The sequence below is a fragment of the Pezoporus flaviventris genome, unplaced genomic scaffold (assembly GCF_033815535.1).
Source record: "Pezoporus flaviventris isolate CSIRO_AGI_PZ_B2104156 unplaced genomic scaffold, CSIRO_AGI_Pfla_v1 ptg000036l, whole genome shotgun sequence".
In the NCBI taxonomy this organism is placed as follows: domain Eukaryota; kingdom Metazoa; phylum Chordata; class Aves; order Psittaciformes; family Psittacidae; genus Pezoporus; species Pezoporus flaviventris.
The window spans coordinates 45232673-45246942 of record NW_026892584.1 but is presented as its reverse complement, the minus strand read 5'-3'; the positions used below and the strand labels follow the sequence as shown (position 1 = coordinate 45246942).

The 14270-nt window shown below is 45.9% G+C and overlaps 1 protein-coding gene across 2 annotated transcripts in view; it reads left to right on the top strand.

Annotated features, from left to right (window-relative positions):
* Positions 1-14270, top strand: part of PRKCH (protein kinase C eta) — a 118492-nt gene that overhangs the window by 102875 nt on the left and 1347 nt on the right. For both annotated transcript variants that reach the window (XM_061464217.1, XM_061464218.1), the window contains one exon: positions 12975-13118. In XM_061464217.1, coding sequence (XP_061320201.1) covers positions 12975-13118 — 144 coding nt within the window. The remainder of the gene's footprint in view (positions 1-12974; positions 13119-14270) is intronic.

Genomic DNA, 14270 nt, shown 5'->3' with positions numbered 1-14270 from the left:
TCTCAAATACAATTCAGTCATGCTATCTTGCTCACAGTCAGACTTAGCCGAGGGGAGAGCAGGGACACAGTGAAAATCAGATCTCAAAAGTCGATGGCATAATAGGAGGCAAATTCCTAGGGAGTGCTACAGGGATTTTCCTTTCCAAGTCTGATTTCAGATGAGGAGAGAAGGGCTAAGCCTATTGAATCGCTCCATGGACTGATGATCTGAAATAGCAGTGGTTGGCCTAAAGGTTTGGGAACTTGGAAGAACAAATGCAGCTTGGATGTTTTCACTCTGAGCCAGGTAACAGCAGGAGCTAGAAAGCAGCATCTCCCCACAGAAATGTCAGCATTGCTGTGCTTTCTGCACCCTTGATTTCTGATCTTCTGTCACAGCTGAGTCTGATGAAGCCAAGTATGTCATCTTAGTGTTTGCGTGCCAACCTCCAGTCTTAATGTGAGCTCTGAAACACTTCTGGCTTAGCTGAAATGCTCCTTCTGAAAGTGAGGCTTGAGCAGCCTTGCCTGTAGCTGTGTATTTCGGGGACATAAATGAGACTAAAGCCTGTTCTCCTTCCAGCTGGTTAAAACTATGCATTTTGAAGAGAACACTAGTGGAGTCAAGAGACTGAGCAAAAATCTTTGTCTCCCTCCAAGTGGTTTTCATGTAAAAAATAAACACCAGACAAGAAAAGAGGAAGGTGCAGAGGAAACTGGCTGTGATTTTAGCAGCCTGCATTCCTACCCAGGGCAGGTGGAACAGCACAGAGGAATCCAAATGCCAGTGGATTAGTGCAGAGAGGGAGAGGTATTGAAAGGTGAGGGAGATCAGCTGAGAGTAAACACGACACATCTCAGAGAAAATTGATGTCAGCAATACAGAGCTAAGGGTGCAAAGAAGAACTTGAAGACTGTCTGTTTTTCTAGAGAACAATAGCCTGGAACTGACACTGACTCAAAAGGCAAATACTTGGGTTTAGTGAACTCTCTTCTGCTTTGTGTCATGGAATTAACTTTCTCCCTCCAGATACCTGCACCCTGACAACACCACTGGAGTCGAACATGTGCAGCAGCCCCCCATCTTCCTCCTAAATACTTTGCTCTTGCAGATTTGCTTAAAATCCCCTCTGTATTGCCAGGTTAACATCAAGGGGCTGTTGTTTCTGGGAATTAGTGCTTCAGACTCAGCTGCAGTAGCAGTGATGCTCTATGGGTCAGCAGGAGCCAGGTCTTGCTCTTGTGACCTGTGTTTTATGGACTCAGTTTGGGTTGTTGGAGCACAAGGTAAGGGAGTTGGGATTTCCTTCCCAGCTTCTGGAAGGAGGGAGCTTGCGTGATTCTCAGGAGCAGCTGGAAGGGTAATGGTTAAATGTGCCACAGTTTAAATCCCACAGCCTTGAAGCCTGATCAAGACGTCAAAAAAAAAGCCCTTATCTAGGAAGAAAAAGACTTTTCTCACATTCATATGAGTTCATGTCACAGACTGACACCCAGAAATGATGGCTTTTCTGTTAGTTCCCTCTTTTTTTGGCTTGCTTGTACAGTTAGCACACACAGCGATATTCAACACCAAGGGCTCTTTGGCGGTGTAAATTACCCCCTTTGGTAGGTGGCAGCATACATGTGTTTTTCTGGAGAGTTAGAAAAGGGCTCAGGAATGTTACAGTGCAGAAGGCAGCCAGCCATTTCACCTTCACTGGGAGAGAGGTATTGGGGCCCTTCCACAATAGCTTGGCCAATTTTCATCTTGTCAATTAAAAAAGCCACTCAAAACTTTCTACAGGAGTTTGTCATTCCTTTGTTGCCCAGAAGAGTGAATGTGAGGCTGCCTTAGGTCCCTCAGTCACTCAGGTAGCCATCAGGCACAAGAGACTTCTGCACAAGGTACTGTAATGAGTAGGGTATTGCTCCACCAGCAGTTTCTCTGGAGTTGATGGGGGAAGCCTGTGGATATGATTTCAAAATGTCCTGCAAGCAGAGCACAGGGCAGACCAGTCTGTCTGTAAGCAGGATAACAGCTCCAGCAGAGCCCTTGGAGACTCAGGTTGTGCTGGGTGCGTTTACCATAACAGGCTGAGAAGAAAGAAGATTGGAGAGATAGAGATTTCCCTAGGGCACTCCACCTTGGTGCAGCTGAAGGACAGAAAGCAGAGTGAATTGAGCTGTGCTTCAGGAGGACTAAAGTACCCATCCTAAGGGGATGCCATCGTGACTGCCCAAACCCTTGATGAGGGCCCCTCTTGTGTGTGCTGCAGCTTATTTTCAGAAAGGTTTTCTGGATGGTGAGTGCTCTATGCTGAACCTGAGTGGCCCCACCACTGTAAGGAGCTTAAAAATGCCATTAATGAAGAGAGGAGGCAGAGGGCCAGCGTTTTTACATCAGAAAAAAAGAATATTTTAAAATGTAGTCAAAGTGAAGGGTCTGATGTGACAGAAGAATGGAGGGGAAAGGGCTAGTTTTGGACTGCTGGCAAGGTTACACCTAAGCTCAGGAGAGACGTGGATAGTCCAAGATGCCTACTTGCTGCAGTTGGTCACCCCAACATCAGCAGAGAGGGGGAGGTCTTCTGAAATCTGGAGAAGTTTATTCTCTTCATGCACTGCACTTGTTCGAGGCCCAGCACCCCTGGATACGGAGAGATCAGAACTAGGTCTCATCAGCTCAGATACCATGGTGAGTGCCTGCATCCTCCTTGCACAGACTCAGAATACCTGAGGTGTGCTTTGCTTGGCATGTTCAAGTGCAGTATGCAGGCGATTCCTGCTCCATTTGTGCCTCGCCTTTTCCCTAAGTCAGGATGGTCAGTTTGGCTACTCTGTGAACTAGACTAAACCCCATGTTTGTGCTTTCCAGTCCTCTCCTGAACACTTATGAGGTGTGAACCAAGGCAGCAAGGTTGCCTATGTTTCCTTTACATCGCTCTGTGCAAGCACATGTCTGTCCTTCAGCTTGCATCCTATAGATCTGAGCCAAGTTCGTTCTTTCCAACAGACAGAAAAAGGCGGATAATCTGTTTCACATGCAGTGCTGGAATAGCCAGAATTAACTTGTTTCTGAATGAAACAGATGCTGGGAGTATTTTTTAGATAAAGACGAAAAGGAAAAAGAACAACACAATGGTGGACCTACTGAAATCAAAGAGGGATCTAGATGGGCTCATTGCTTTATCCTCAGAGCTGAGGAGCCTGTTAACAAAGGCAGATAGATATTAAAAATGCCTTCAAATACACCGATAAATTATTCTCCTTGGCATCTCTTCAGAATTGGCAGGCTTGATAAATCCTTTTGCATAGTTTGATTAAGCTTTGGCTGTCAGAGTGAGGTCAATATTTAAATCTCTGTGTGAAAGTCTGCTGGCTCTGTGTACACATTTTTCCTTTATTTTGTTATTTAGAAAAGCTTTCACCTTGCATTTCCTGGTTGGCTCCAGACCCTCTGCTGCAAAAGCAGGACTCCAGAGCCTGTTGTTTCCCAACTGGGAAGGAGTTTTGCAGTTTTAAATGATCTCATCTTGATAATTTTTGCCATAAACATACACTGTGGTGAAGTGACAAGGCTGTGCTCCACCACAGGTTGCCTCTTACCTCTTTTGCCTGAGCTTGCATATCCATTGCTGTAACATGCTGTCTCTTATTCTTTGCCTCCTAATACTCAGCAAACAGCTTTCTCCAATGATTTCAATCTCTTCTGTCGATTGATCTGATCACACCTCTTTCTGAAGCACTCCTCTTCCCTGCAGTAATAGTTCCATGCTTCTGAATAATTCACTGTGGAAAGAAAACTAAAGCCATCTCTACATTGCTTGCCAAGGACAAATTCATCTTGATGTAGTCATTAAGACTTACCTTTCCCTTTCCAATAGGCTGAAATTAGCTTCTTGTTGAAGTCTGCAGTATGCAGGCTCAGATTTGCAAACAGAAGCTTCTAACCCAGCCTATTGTAATATCAGGTGTGACTCATCCTCCCCTTTCTTGCCCCAGATGGGAAAAAAGTGAAGGAGCATTCATTGTGCTGACTTTGTCTTCCCCCTCTTCTTTCTCTGCTTGCTCCTAGGTGCTTGGGAATAAGCGATTCCTGTGTCTGAGCCTAAGACTTGTTCTGGGCTCCCTTCTCAGCTCTGCTATAGTTAAACAGTGCGATTATAGCCCCTCAAAAGTGTTTTGGTGAAGTCCATTAAAATCCAATCCTGATGGAAGGCCTGAGGCTTCCCTTGAGAACCTGGCTTCCACCTGGAGATGGGAATGATAGCTGAATGATGGGACCAGCTTTTGTTGTGCAGCCCCAGTGGAGGGGGCCAGACTGTCTAACTGGGGGGTCCGCTAGGGCTAACAAATCTCCAACTGTCCAAGCCATTCAGGGCTGTAGGTCTTACTTGTCCTTCCAGCTTTGAACTTTCTGACCTGCTGTGTCTTTTCAGGAACTTCAAAATTAAAAGAATTGAAATATAACCAAGACCACAAAAAAGCTCCTTTGAAGTATTTTCCTGTGGGTTTTTTTTTCCTTTTTTTTCTTAATTGGCCTTTACAGGTTTGTCTGGGGCACTTTAGTCCCTTTGTACTTGACCCTATGTAAATAGGCCACCCAGGGTTGTGTAATAGATTCCCAGTTCCTCTTGACAAGACCATCAGAAAAGGATTAATTGTTTTCCCATGCAACCCTAGGGAAATTTTACCATTGCTTAAAACGAAAGTGAGATCATATCCCCAGGCTGTTAACAAGTGCGATGCTCATTCTTCATCCATGTTTGTGTTAGTCTGATGGATGTATTGATTTAGTAATTGACCTGCATATCCCCATGTCATACCTATGGTCCAATTGGAGTAATTTAAAAGCAGCAGCTGGAGTTTGATACTGTCTGGGCAGCCCATGCAGCTGGTGAGCCACGTGGGAACTGGGGTTGACTCATCAGTTCTGAAAACACAGATTTCTGCAGTGACATCTTGACCAAAACCTATGTTAAATATTCCATATATCTAATGAATAAATTTAATTTCTGTTTAATATGATTTATTACAGGAGTACCGAGGGCAGACAGGTCAAAAATGGCCAATATGCATTTGATACTTGTGGCCTTTTCATCTGCGTTAGTGTTGATGAATTATTTGTTGATGAGTGGGGAGGGGCACAGAAGCAGGCAGGTTTCAGAACAGCAAAGAGGTTTGTAGCTATTCAGACAACATTTAATTCCCATATTTTGGACTAAGTTCTCTCCTGGTGGTAGTCAGCAATGTTATAGCAGTTAACACTACTAGGAGATTTGGGCCCAGGTGTGTCTATCCCACATCTGAGTTGCTCTGTCTGGTTTATTTTGCTAGGCTCCCTTGCTTACACTGTTTGCTGATACACAGTTAATCCTTCTTGTTTCCTTGGGCTTTGACTGGGCAGCATTGAACAGCCATTTCTGTACTAGAGGAAAGCAAGATCAAATTTATCTGCTTATTATCCACTGCACTGACATTTTGTCCTTCTTGCCTGCAGCTGGCACATTAAACATGTGATTGCTGTCATGCTTATTGTTACAGTCTTCCGGCTTGTAGGAGCAGGACTGAATACAGTTTTTTACCTCCCTTCCATTCCTCTTTTATCTGGAAAAGGAGATAACAGAAATCTCTCACTCTCTTTCTTCCTCTCTTCCTCCTTAAAATGCTTTCACAGAGCAGCCTTGTACTTCTTAGCCCTGCCCCTGCAGTCACTGGACCCTCTCTGCACTGAAGGGTTTCACCTGCTCAGAGTTTTCTGTAGCCATGACCCCGGCATGGGGGTGGAAGCACCCTGTGCAAGCATGGGTTGCATTCTGGCTAGGATGTACTTTGCACAAGTACAAATCAGGGCTTTTAGCAGTCGATCCTGCTGTGCCCAGGGTAGGAAGCCGGAACGCCACATGGCCTCTAATGGCTGCAATCAGAGCAAATGCCCAGGGTAAAACAGAGGTAGCATTCAAGAAAGTCGCAATGACTCCAAGTCCTATTCTCAGCAGCACAATCCGCACTGAAGGTCAGTAAGACTTGGGCTCCCAAGATCCTGGCTCACGCCCACAGCCAAATTGCTGCAGTACCAGGCACCGGCTGAGCTGCTTGCAAGTACGAGGAATTCCATGGGAGAGCTCTCCACAGCTGATGACATTTGCAGAAATTGGGGTTGCTTCTCATAACCCACTTGTGTGTCTGAGCCCTGGTTTGCTCCTGTGTGGGGGAGTGAGGCATGCTTGTGAGCATCACCCTGGCAGGATTGTGATGGAGGTTGATAGGAGCCTTGCCCAAGAGAGCAAAGGACAAGACTGGCTCAAATAAACAGCTTTTTATTAAAAGATAAATAAGGGGGGGGGGGGGAAGTGTCTGCTATGCTAATGCCACCTGGCTTCCAATCTTTAAAAATAATACCAACATTGACAGAGCCATAGAGCCATCTTTCTTCTCCTTTATTTAGGGGTGGATGAAGGCTAATGAAACCCCAGAGTGCAGGTTTGTTTGCCTTACGGAATAGGCAGCCAAACTGTTTTCAGCAATTGCAGCATTCAGTTCAGAGACTCATGAAGGGAACCCTTAATTAGAGTAATTGCTCTATTTATATAATGATTCCCTTTTGTCTGTGATCAGATAGATCTTTGAGAAATCTTATTTGCTTTCGAGTTAATTTCTGCCCTGTTAGTTTAGCTCATGAATCTGAATGAAGATGGGCATGTTGGATATCTCCTGATCTCTCTGCTCTCCCTCATTCCTGTGGGGTGTTAATCTATGCTGTTGCTCCTGCTTTTTGCTTTGGGAAAGCAATAGGCAGGAAATGTTAATACTGTGAACAGGGAAATCTTGTGTTCCTTTAACGGATTGGGCTTGACTATTGCACTGGCACAATCCTGAATTCCTCTGGGGCATGTGGTGTGATGGAGAGGACCTGAGACCGAGGATCTGCCATCAATCCTGAAGTCCTCTGAGGCATGTGGTGTGATAGAGAGCAGCTGACACTGAAGGTCTGCTGTTGTATCTGTGACAGGCTGCTCTTGGGCTCCTGGCAAAATGAAGTGATGAATTTCCCTGGGTCTCTCTTTCCTGCCTGTGAGATGGGGGATAGCTTCCATCTCTGCTGTACACTTGCATTTGAAAGATGAGCTGCCTGGGGCACAGGCTTTCTCTTACAAGGTAAATGCACCCTCCCCAGGGCAACAATGTCCTGATGGGAGCTGGTACCTCTAAGACTTTCTTTACTACAAGAAATAATAATTTCATCCTTGTCTAGGTGGCTGACAGTGTGAAGGGAATGGCTGAGCAGGAAGTTGTATTCCTCTTCCTGAAGTGCATTACTTCTGTGAAGGGGTCTGGGCTTGTTAGTGTCTTCCTAGAACATGACACAATTTAACACAATCTAGTCACTGTGATATTTCTCATAAAGTTAATTGTCCTGATGCAGATAGCGCATACATGAGTTAGGTAAAACCTATTGGGGATTCCAGTATTGAGAAAGGGAACTTGTAAATTCAAAGAAAAAACCATCTGTTTTGTGCAAACATCCCTTCCAACTCCCAGGCCGTTAAACTGATTTGCAAACTCAGCCTCTTGAGACAGAAGTTGCAATGCTGCATGTGAGCATCACTGAAGAAGCCTCTTAACAGCATTGCCCAGCAGATAGGGAGACCTGGACCCCTTCCCAGCATGGTCTGTGCCACATAGTGGGTGAAGGGGAGGACCAGCATGGGTACCCTTGTCTCCCTCACCCGCCTGTGGGCTGAACTCCCAGGGCTGATGCAGATTTTTCCTAATGGTTGGCACTGCTATGTTGTATTTTTCCCTTGTAACTTCTTGGACCCTCTGTGGACTAATCTTCAGCTTTTAATTTCTTGTCATGGCTTGCTGCATTTTCTTTCAGTAAATGTTTTCAAATGATCTCATGAAGTCATGTTTTTGGCTCATTCCAACTGCTGGTTTTGGCTGCAATGCTGCTGAGAGGGTTAGCTGAGGTCAGTGAGAGCCTTGCTCAAGTCTGCTGCTTGGCAAATTGGTGTAGCCTAAAGGAACCCATTCTGAGGATGCTCAGAAGGGGGTCTACGCTGGAATGGGATAATTCCCTGTGGTTGGATGTGATAATAAAGTGAGGGCTTGATGGCCTGGTTCAGGTATAAGATTGATGGTCTTGCTATTGATTTTCCTGGGAGGCTTCTTGGATCTGAGTGATTACATATTTCTTTTTGTTCAGGAACATCTCTGTTTTGCCTTGTTTTTACTGTTGAATTATTTTTCTCTGTTTCTTCACTGAGCTCTGTATGCCAGAGGCTGAGCTTCATGCTGGATTCTGGATTATCATGCAAAGTTAGAGATACTCAATAAACATTAGGAGGTGACATTTTGCCAGATGAAAAACTTTCAGCTGAGCATCTTTTCTCATCACCTGCAAAAACATTGGAGGTTTGTACTTGGAAGGACATTTAGGGCTCCCCAACCTGTGAAGCAAGAGTCAGACCCTGGCCTTCATGTGGATGCCAGGAGCGGGCAACACTTTCTAAGACATTTCCCAGCTGTTTCTGAATGCAGCCAAAGGGATCAGGTGAAAGGTTAGCTACCCTTCCAAAAACTTTTATCTTGCACAGCCTGCATGTGTGCAGAGGGCAGCATCTGTATACTCTGGGCACTCAGCTTTACCCCTCCTGCTGCAGAAGTGCCTCTTATATGGACAGAGATGTGGGTATGAACTACTTATTTCAGAGATGAAGGCTGAGCTTGTAATTAAGTTCCTCAGAAATCCCAGTTTTTTTGTCTGCTTTGCTAGAAATGCCATCAGATAGCAGAGGTGTCATGAAACAGGCTGTCAGATGCTACCCTATTGCAGCAGAGAAGTGTCAGTACTGCATAAGGTAGAGGGAGAGAGAGAGAGAGAGGATTCATGGGGTTTTGAGCCCTTGAGAGGTCATTACTGTCTTTTGGGTTTTTTGTGAAATACTGAACAACACAAACTAAAACCACTAAAACCAAAACAAAACTAAAATCCATTTCTTTGTCAGTGCAGTAGTTTTTAGTGAATCCAAATAGTGTTTGAAAGGACTAGTTACTCATTTTAGTGAAATTGGCTTCCAAAATTTTATCTTTTAATTTCATGTATCTCTTGCAGTAAGGCAGGTAACTCTGTTCCAGTGTAAAACATCAGTACTGTCTCAGTTGGAGTCACCATTTGTGCACCTGCTTTTCAGTCCCATTGCCAAATAAAGACTACAGTGGCTCCCTGGAGAAAACACCCCATCTTCACCAGGCTGTGATGGACCTGCCCCCTCCAAAATTCACCGGGAGTTTTTATGTAAGGTAGGAGCAGCAATGGTGCCAGAATACAGGACCGTATTTCATGTACTGCATTATGCTGCTCAAAGGCAACATTTTTAGTCCCATGTGCAGATGGAAGCAAGAGGACTCAGTGCATTGTACAATATATTTATCAGGGATGTAGGTTAACGATAAGAGACCAACTGTCCTTGAAATGGTATCACACCCTGTGGGTGTTGACCTGTTGGAGTGAGTCCAGAGAAGGGCCACAAAGATGATCAGAGGGCTGGAGCACCTCTCCTATGGAGACAGGCTGAGAGAGCTGGGGTTGTTCAACCTGCAGAAGGCTCCAGGGAGACGTAAGAGGAGCCTTCCATTACCTAAAGGGGCTGACAAGAAATCTGGAGTGTGGCTTCTGACAAGGGCTTATAGTGACAGGACAAGGGGAATGGTTTTAAACCGAAAGAGGGTAGATTTAGATTAGATATTAGGAAATTAATCTTCACTATGAAGACATTGGTGAGACACTGGCAAAGGTTGCCCAGAGAGGTTGTGGCTGCCCCATCCCTGGCAGTGGTCGAGGCCAGGCTGGAAGGGGCTTTGAGCAGCCTGATCTAGTGGAAGGTGTCCTGGCCCATGACAGGGGTGGGAACTAGATGAGCTTTAAGGTCCCTTCCAACCCAAAGCATTCTGTGATTCTCTTGCTGAAGCAGACTAGCTTGAGTTTGATTTCCTCGAAAGGGAGGCTTCTTCACGTACAGTGCATGATTTATATTCACTTTCAAGATCCTAAGCCTGCGTTAGGCTCTTCCACAGTATCTGGAAAACAAGCGTAGAGAAACATGTCTGGAGTTGTTTATGCTGCTGGTGGGACACTGCATCCTTTGATACCCTCGTACTTCAAAGCTCTTGTTTTGCATAGCAAGAGAGGCAGCAGCCTGACAGCTGCAGAAGGTACTGCTCAATCGTGCCCATAGGTCACCCCGTTCCTATTGGAGGCAAGGATTAATTCAGAGGGGTTTTGTGGCAGCTCAGTGTAACTCTCAGCCACTGCTGGAACACAGGAGCATGTGTTCCAGCAGTGGGTGAATTTGAAGCCTTCACTCTCCTCCTGCCTCCTTTGGGCACCCAGTGTGGGGTAGATGGTTCCTGGGTTTCTTAAACTGCAAGTGCAGTGCTCAAATGGGAGTTGGCCATTTGAATTTGAACAGTCATTTTGTTTTGAACGTTATGTTTTGTTTTTTCAGTGTTCAAAACAGCCCACCTCAAGGGATGGCACTTGCCTGATCCTCATTGTCCTAACAAAAAGGGTGTTTTAAGCAGACAGGAATGCATTTACGTTGGCTCTCAGCATGTTTCATGGATGCCTTTGCTTGGTACAATTTTGGCATCATGTAGAATAAAGCAAGCAAATAGGAATGTAAATACATTTTTATATCCCAGGCCTCTGAACTGGTCTGGGAAGGGACAGTCCAGTTTAGGCTTTGTTTTTATACGGTTGTGCATGAATGGGAATCCAAGCAAAGCACGTTACCAGCCCTTTTCAGAGATTATTTGCTTTCATGACTTTGTTGTGGTTATTTTTCTGCAGATTTAGTAGAAGCTTCCTGGTGTAATGGAGGTGGTAGACGGTGAGGAGCCAGGAGACAAGGAACTTACCCCCAACTCTTCTCCTCTTCTTTTTGTCTTGTCTCTTTGGGCTGTTTTTCTCTACACCACTCCCAGTACCAGCAAGCTCTGATCTTGTTTGAGCTTTCTAGGTGTTCCAGCAATGCAAATAAGAGTTAGTGAGGTGCAGATACCCATATGTACAGACAAAGAAGCTGGGCAGGGAATCTCTAGAGAAAGATGGGGCTGCCAGGAGATTTCTGGCCTGTTTTGCAAACCAAAGAAGCTTAGTTCAAGACTTGAAAAGGCTTGTCTGAACCAGGTCTCCAAGATATTTTGGCTTGACCCATTTCTTGCTTGGAAAGCAAACTCTTGTCTGGGGATCAGTATCCCACAGAAGTTTTGGGGCAGAGTCTCTTGGGAAACAAATTGTGTTGGGGTTGTGCTGGTAGAAAGGGAGAAGAATGGGTTGAAAGGCTTGGGAGACAAGTCCTGCTTTTACTTGGGCCTGGTGCTGGGAATACTGCATGACTGAGGGCCAAAGAGTCCAGAGAACCATGGGAAGACCCCAGCTGCAGAGAGTTGTGCAGAGGGTCTGCTCCTCTCCTGGTGACTGCTCTTACAAATCTGGATGCACTCAGCAGCCTTTTATACTGATGTTTGGAGTGGAATGGTGGGAAATGGTTCTGCCATAAGGAATCCCATGGCAACAAATGTCCTTGAAGAGCTCAGGAGATCAAGCTGGACCTGGGGGGTTCTGCTGATGTCAGCAGAGTCGGGGGTCCTGCAAGGTCTCAGCTGCAGATGCCTCATGTACTTTGGCTCTGAAGCCCCATCAGGATGGGGTATTAAGCAGGCTCCTAAAATAAATCTGGCAGTTGTCTTTCTTCTCCCCATCTTCTCCCTAGGTAGGGAATGACTAGAGCTTTTATCTGCTCATCCTAGGGGAATTTGTACCTTCTGAAAAGCTCCTACAGTCAGAATGAAGTTGGTCTGCACCTCCCTTTCTTTTAATTTCCCCATTGCCGAGATGCAGCAGACTTGGTCATTCCTGAAACAGTGACCGATTGTCTGGTTTGGCTGGTTCAGCTATTTGCTAAACATAATGCTCTTTCATCTTCGAGGAAATCGTCTGGACACCTCCACCAGAGTGGAGCTTGCTTTATGCTGCTATTTCAATAGGCAAATAAAAGTGGCTATTTTCCCAGTTTAAACATAACCTGATTTCTCTAATGAATTAGAAATACTTGTGGGGAGGGGCAATGCTGGGTTTTTACTGAATTTGTAAGAACTACAATCCTAAATTAACAAGCCAACTTGCTTTTTTCCTGCCTAGGGAAAGGATTCCCCTCCTCCCCCAATATTTCCCTTCCCCTTAAGAAATATCTGCAGCACTCACACTTCATCATTCTTGTCAGGATTAAAGGGCACCTGCCAGGGCTCACTCACACCATGTGTGTGATGTATGGCTTTTCTCATCTCTCCTTGGCAAATCAGGTCACTTTGGCTGAGGTTTGAGATTTCTTTTCACTGGCCACAGAATAAAAGTGTTACTAAAAAGAATCCTCTTTTAGAGTTTCACTATTGAGAGAGGAGATGATCACCTGTCTGCTCCCATCTGCTCAGGATTGGAGGGCTCTAAAAGCCAGTGCCTTGCTCTTTTTCTTCTGTCTCCTGAGATGACAGGAAGGACAGTGTAGGCTTCTGGCTGTGCTTCAGCAGGCTGAGGTTTAGGAAAAAGATGCAGCTCAGGACTGACTCCAGTCCAAAGCCTGGGGAGCAGCATTTGAGAGCAAGCTTGTATTCCTGAGAATTTAATACAGAAATAAATAACCATCAAAACCACTGTGCAACTTTTATAATGGTGCAAAGGATGTAATTCAACTTTCCTTTCTTGTTGTGGTAACCAAGGATTTGACCAAAAGAAAAAGGACCAAGGAGAAATACACCCTGACATCTTCCTTTAGAGAATGAGTGAAGTTCCTTGCATGCAGCTCCGGTACTATGAAACGGAGAAGTCTGGCCAGCAACTGGGTTCAACAGGAAAGCTGAGGACAAGCTATTGTGTGGCTGCTAATAGGTCCCTCTCCCATGGCCCTGCTGGATGGGAGGGAACAAACAGCCTTTTCTGTTTTGCAGTTCATGACGAAGAACCCCACCATGCGGCTGGGCAGCCCGGGGCTGGGCGGTGAGAGCGCGATTCTGCGGCACCCCTACTTCAAAGACCTGGATTGGGACCTGCTGAACCAGCGCCAGATGGAGCCACCGTTCAGGCCCCGAATTGTACGTGGGAAGGAAGTGTGGGGGGAAGGAACCCTGTTTGTTTTCTTCTCTTCTGGGTTCTGTAAGTAGGTTTGTTCTCCTCAGAAAGGAAAGGAGGTGAAGGGAGGACAACTTTGACACAAAAGCCCTGGCCCAGGAGGTGAGCCAAGAGGTGAGGTCTTGGCTTGGCTGCTCGTTGGCCACCTGACGTTGTACAGGTCACATTTCCCCTCCATGCAGGATTTTCAAAGGCAACTCAACCAAAAGATGCAGGTTTGTAAGAGCAACTGCAGCAGGTTAGGCACCTAACTACTCTTTGCCTTGCCCCAGACATAAGGCAGGGTAAGTAATCCTCATCCTGCCCACTCCACCTACCCTTCACAATTGGGCTGTCTCTCCATTGTCTGTCTCTGTCTGTACGACACCCAGCACAGTGTTCCCTGCTAAGACCACTGTCAGTGGAATGGTTCAAATGGCAGACAGGCTGCAGAGGACACCGGTCTGCCCCTTTTCCCAGTGGTGCCGCACAGCCCTAAGGATGCTGTGTGATAGAAGGTGTTGCTCTCTGTGGAGTGCCTTTCCGAGGTTGTCTCTGTGAAACCACAGCACATGCCTTTGAAATTGTTGCCCAAGGTGGCTTTGTCTCATGCTGTGGTCACTCTTCAAGCTCTTGGTGGCAATGGTCGACCCAGTCCTGCTCCTTGAAGATCACAGGGTGCAGGATCATGGACTTGGTTGAGCTATAGCAGCTCAAAGTCAGGCTCTTGGGTTGGTTTGTGACCTGAATCAAAGGCTAAAGGAGCCTCCTCATTCTGCTTTGAGCTGGACAGCATCTGGGAGCATTAAACTTTGATATCCATAAAATACCTTGTACTGCGTGCAGAAAAAACACGTGCCCTGTCAAAATGTGCCACAAACCCAGTCTGTGTGCGTGCACTGTAAGCAGTCTCACTTTGTGGCATACAGCAAGGAATCCAGCACCCAGAGGCAAGCCATTTGCCTTCTCAAGGCCAAGTAATTCATTATTGTGCAGGTTTAATGGCTCTCACACATGGGACTGTACACCCAGGCTCCCCCTAAAACCCAGCTATAGACACTCTGCAGGTAAGGAAGGACTGTGTGGAGTCAGCTAATTGGAAACGCGGCTGATAACTACTTCAAATGGCTGGGTCT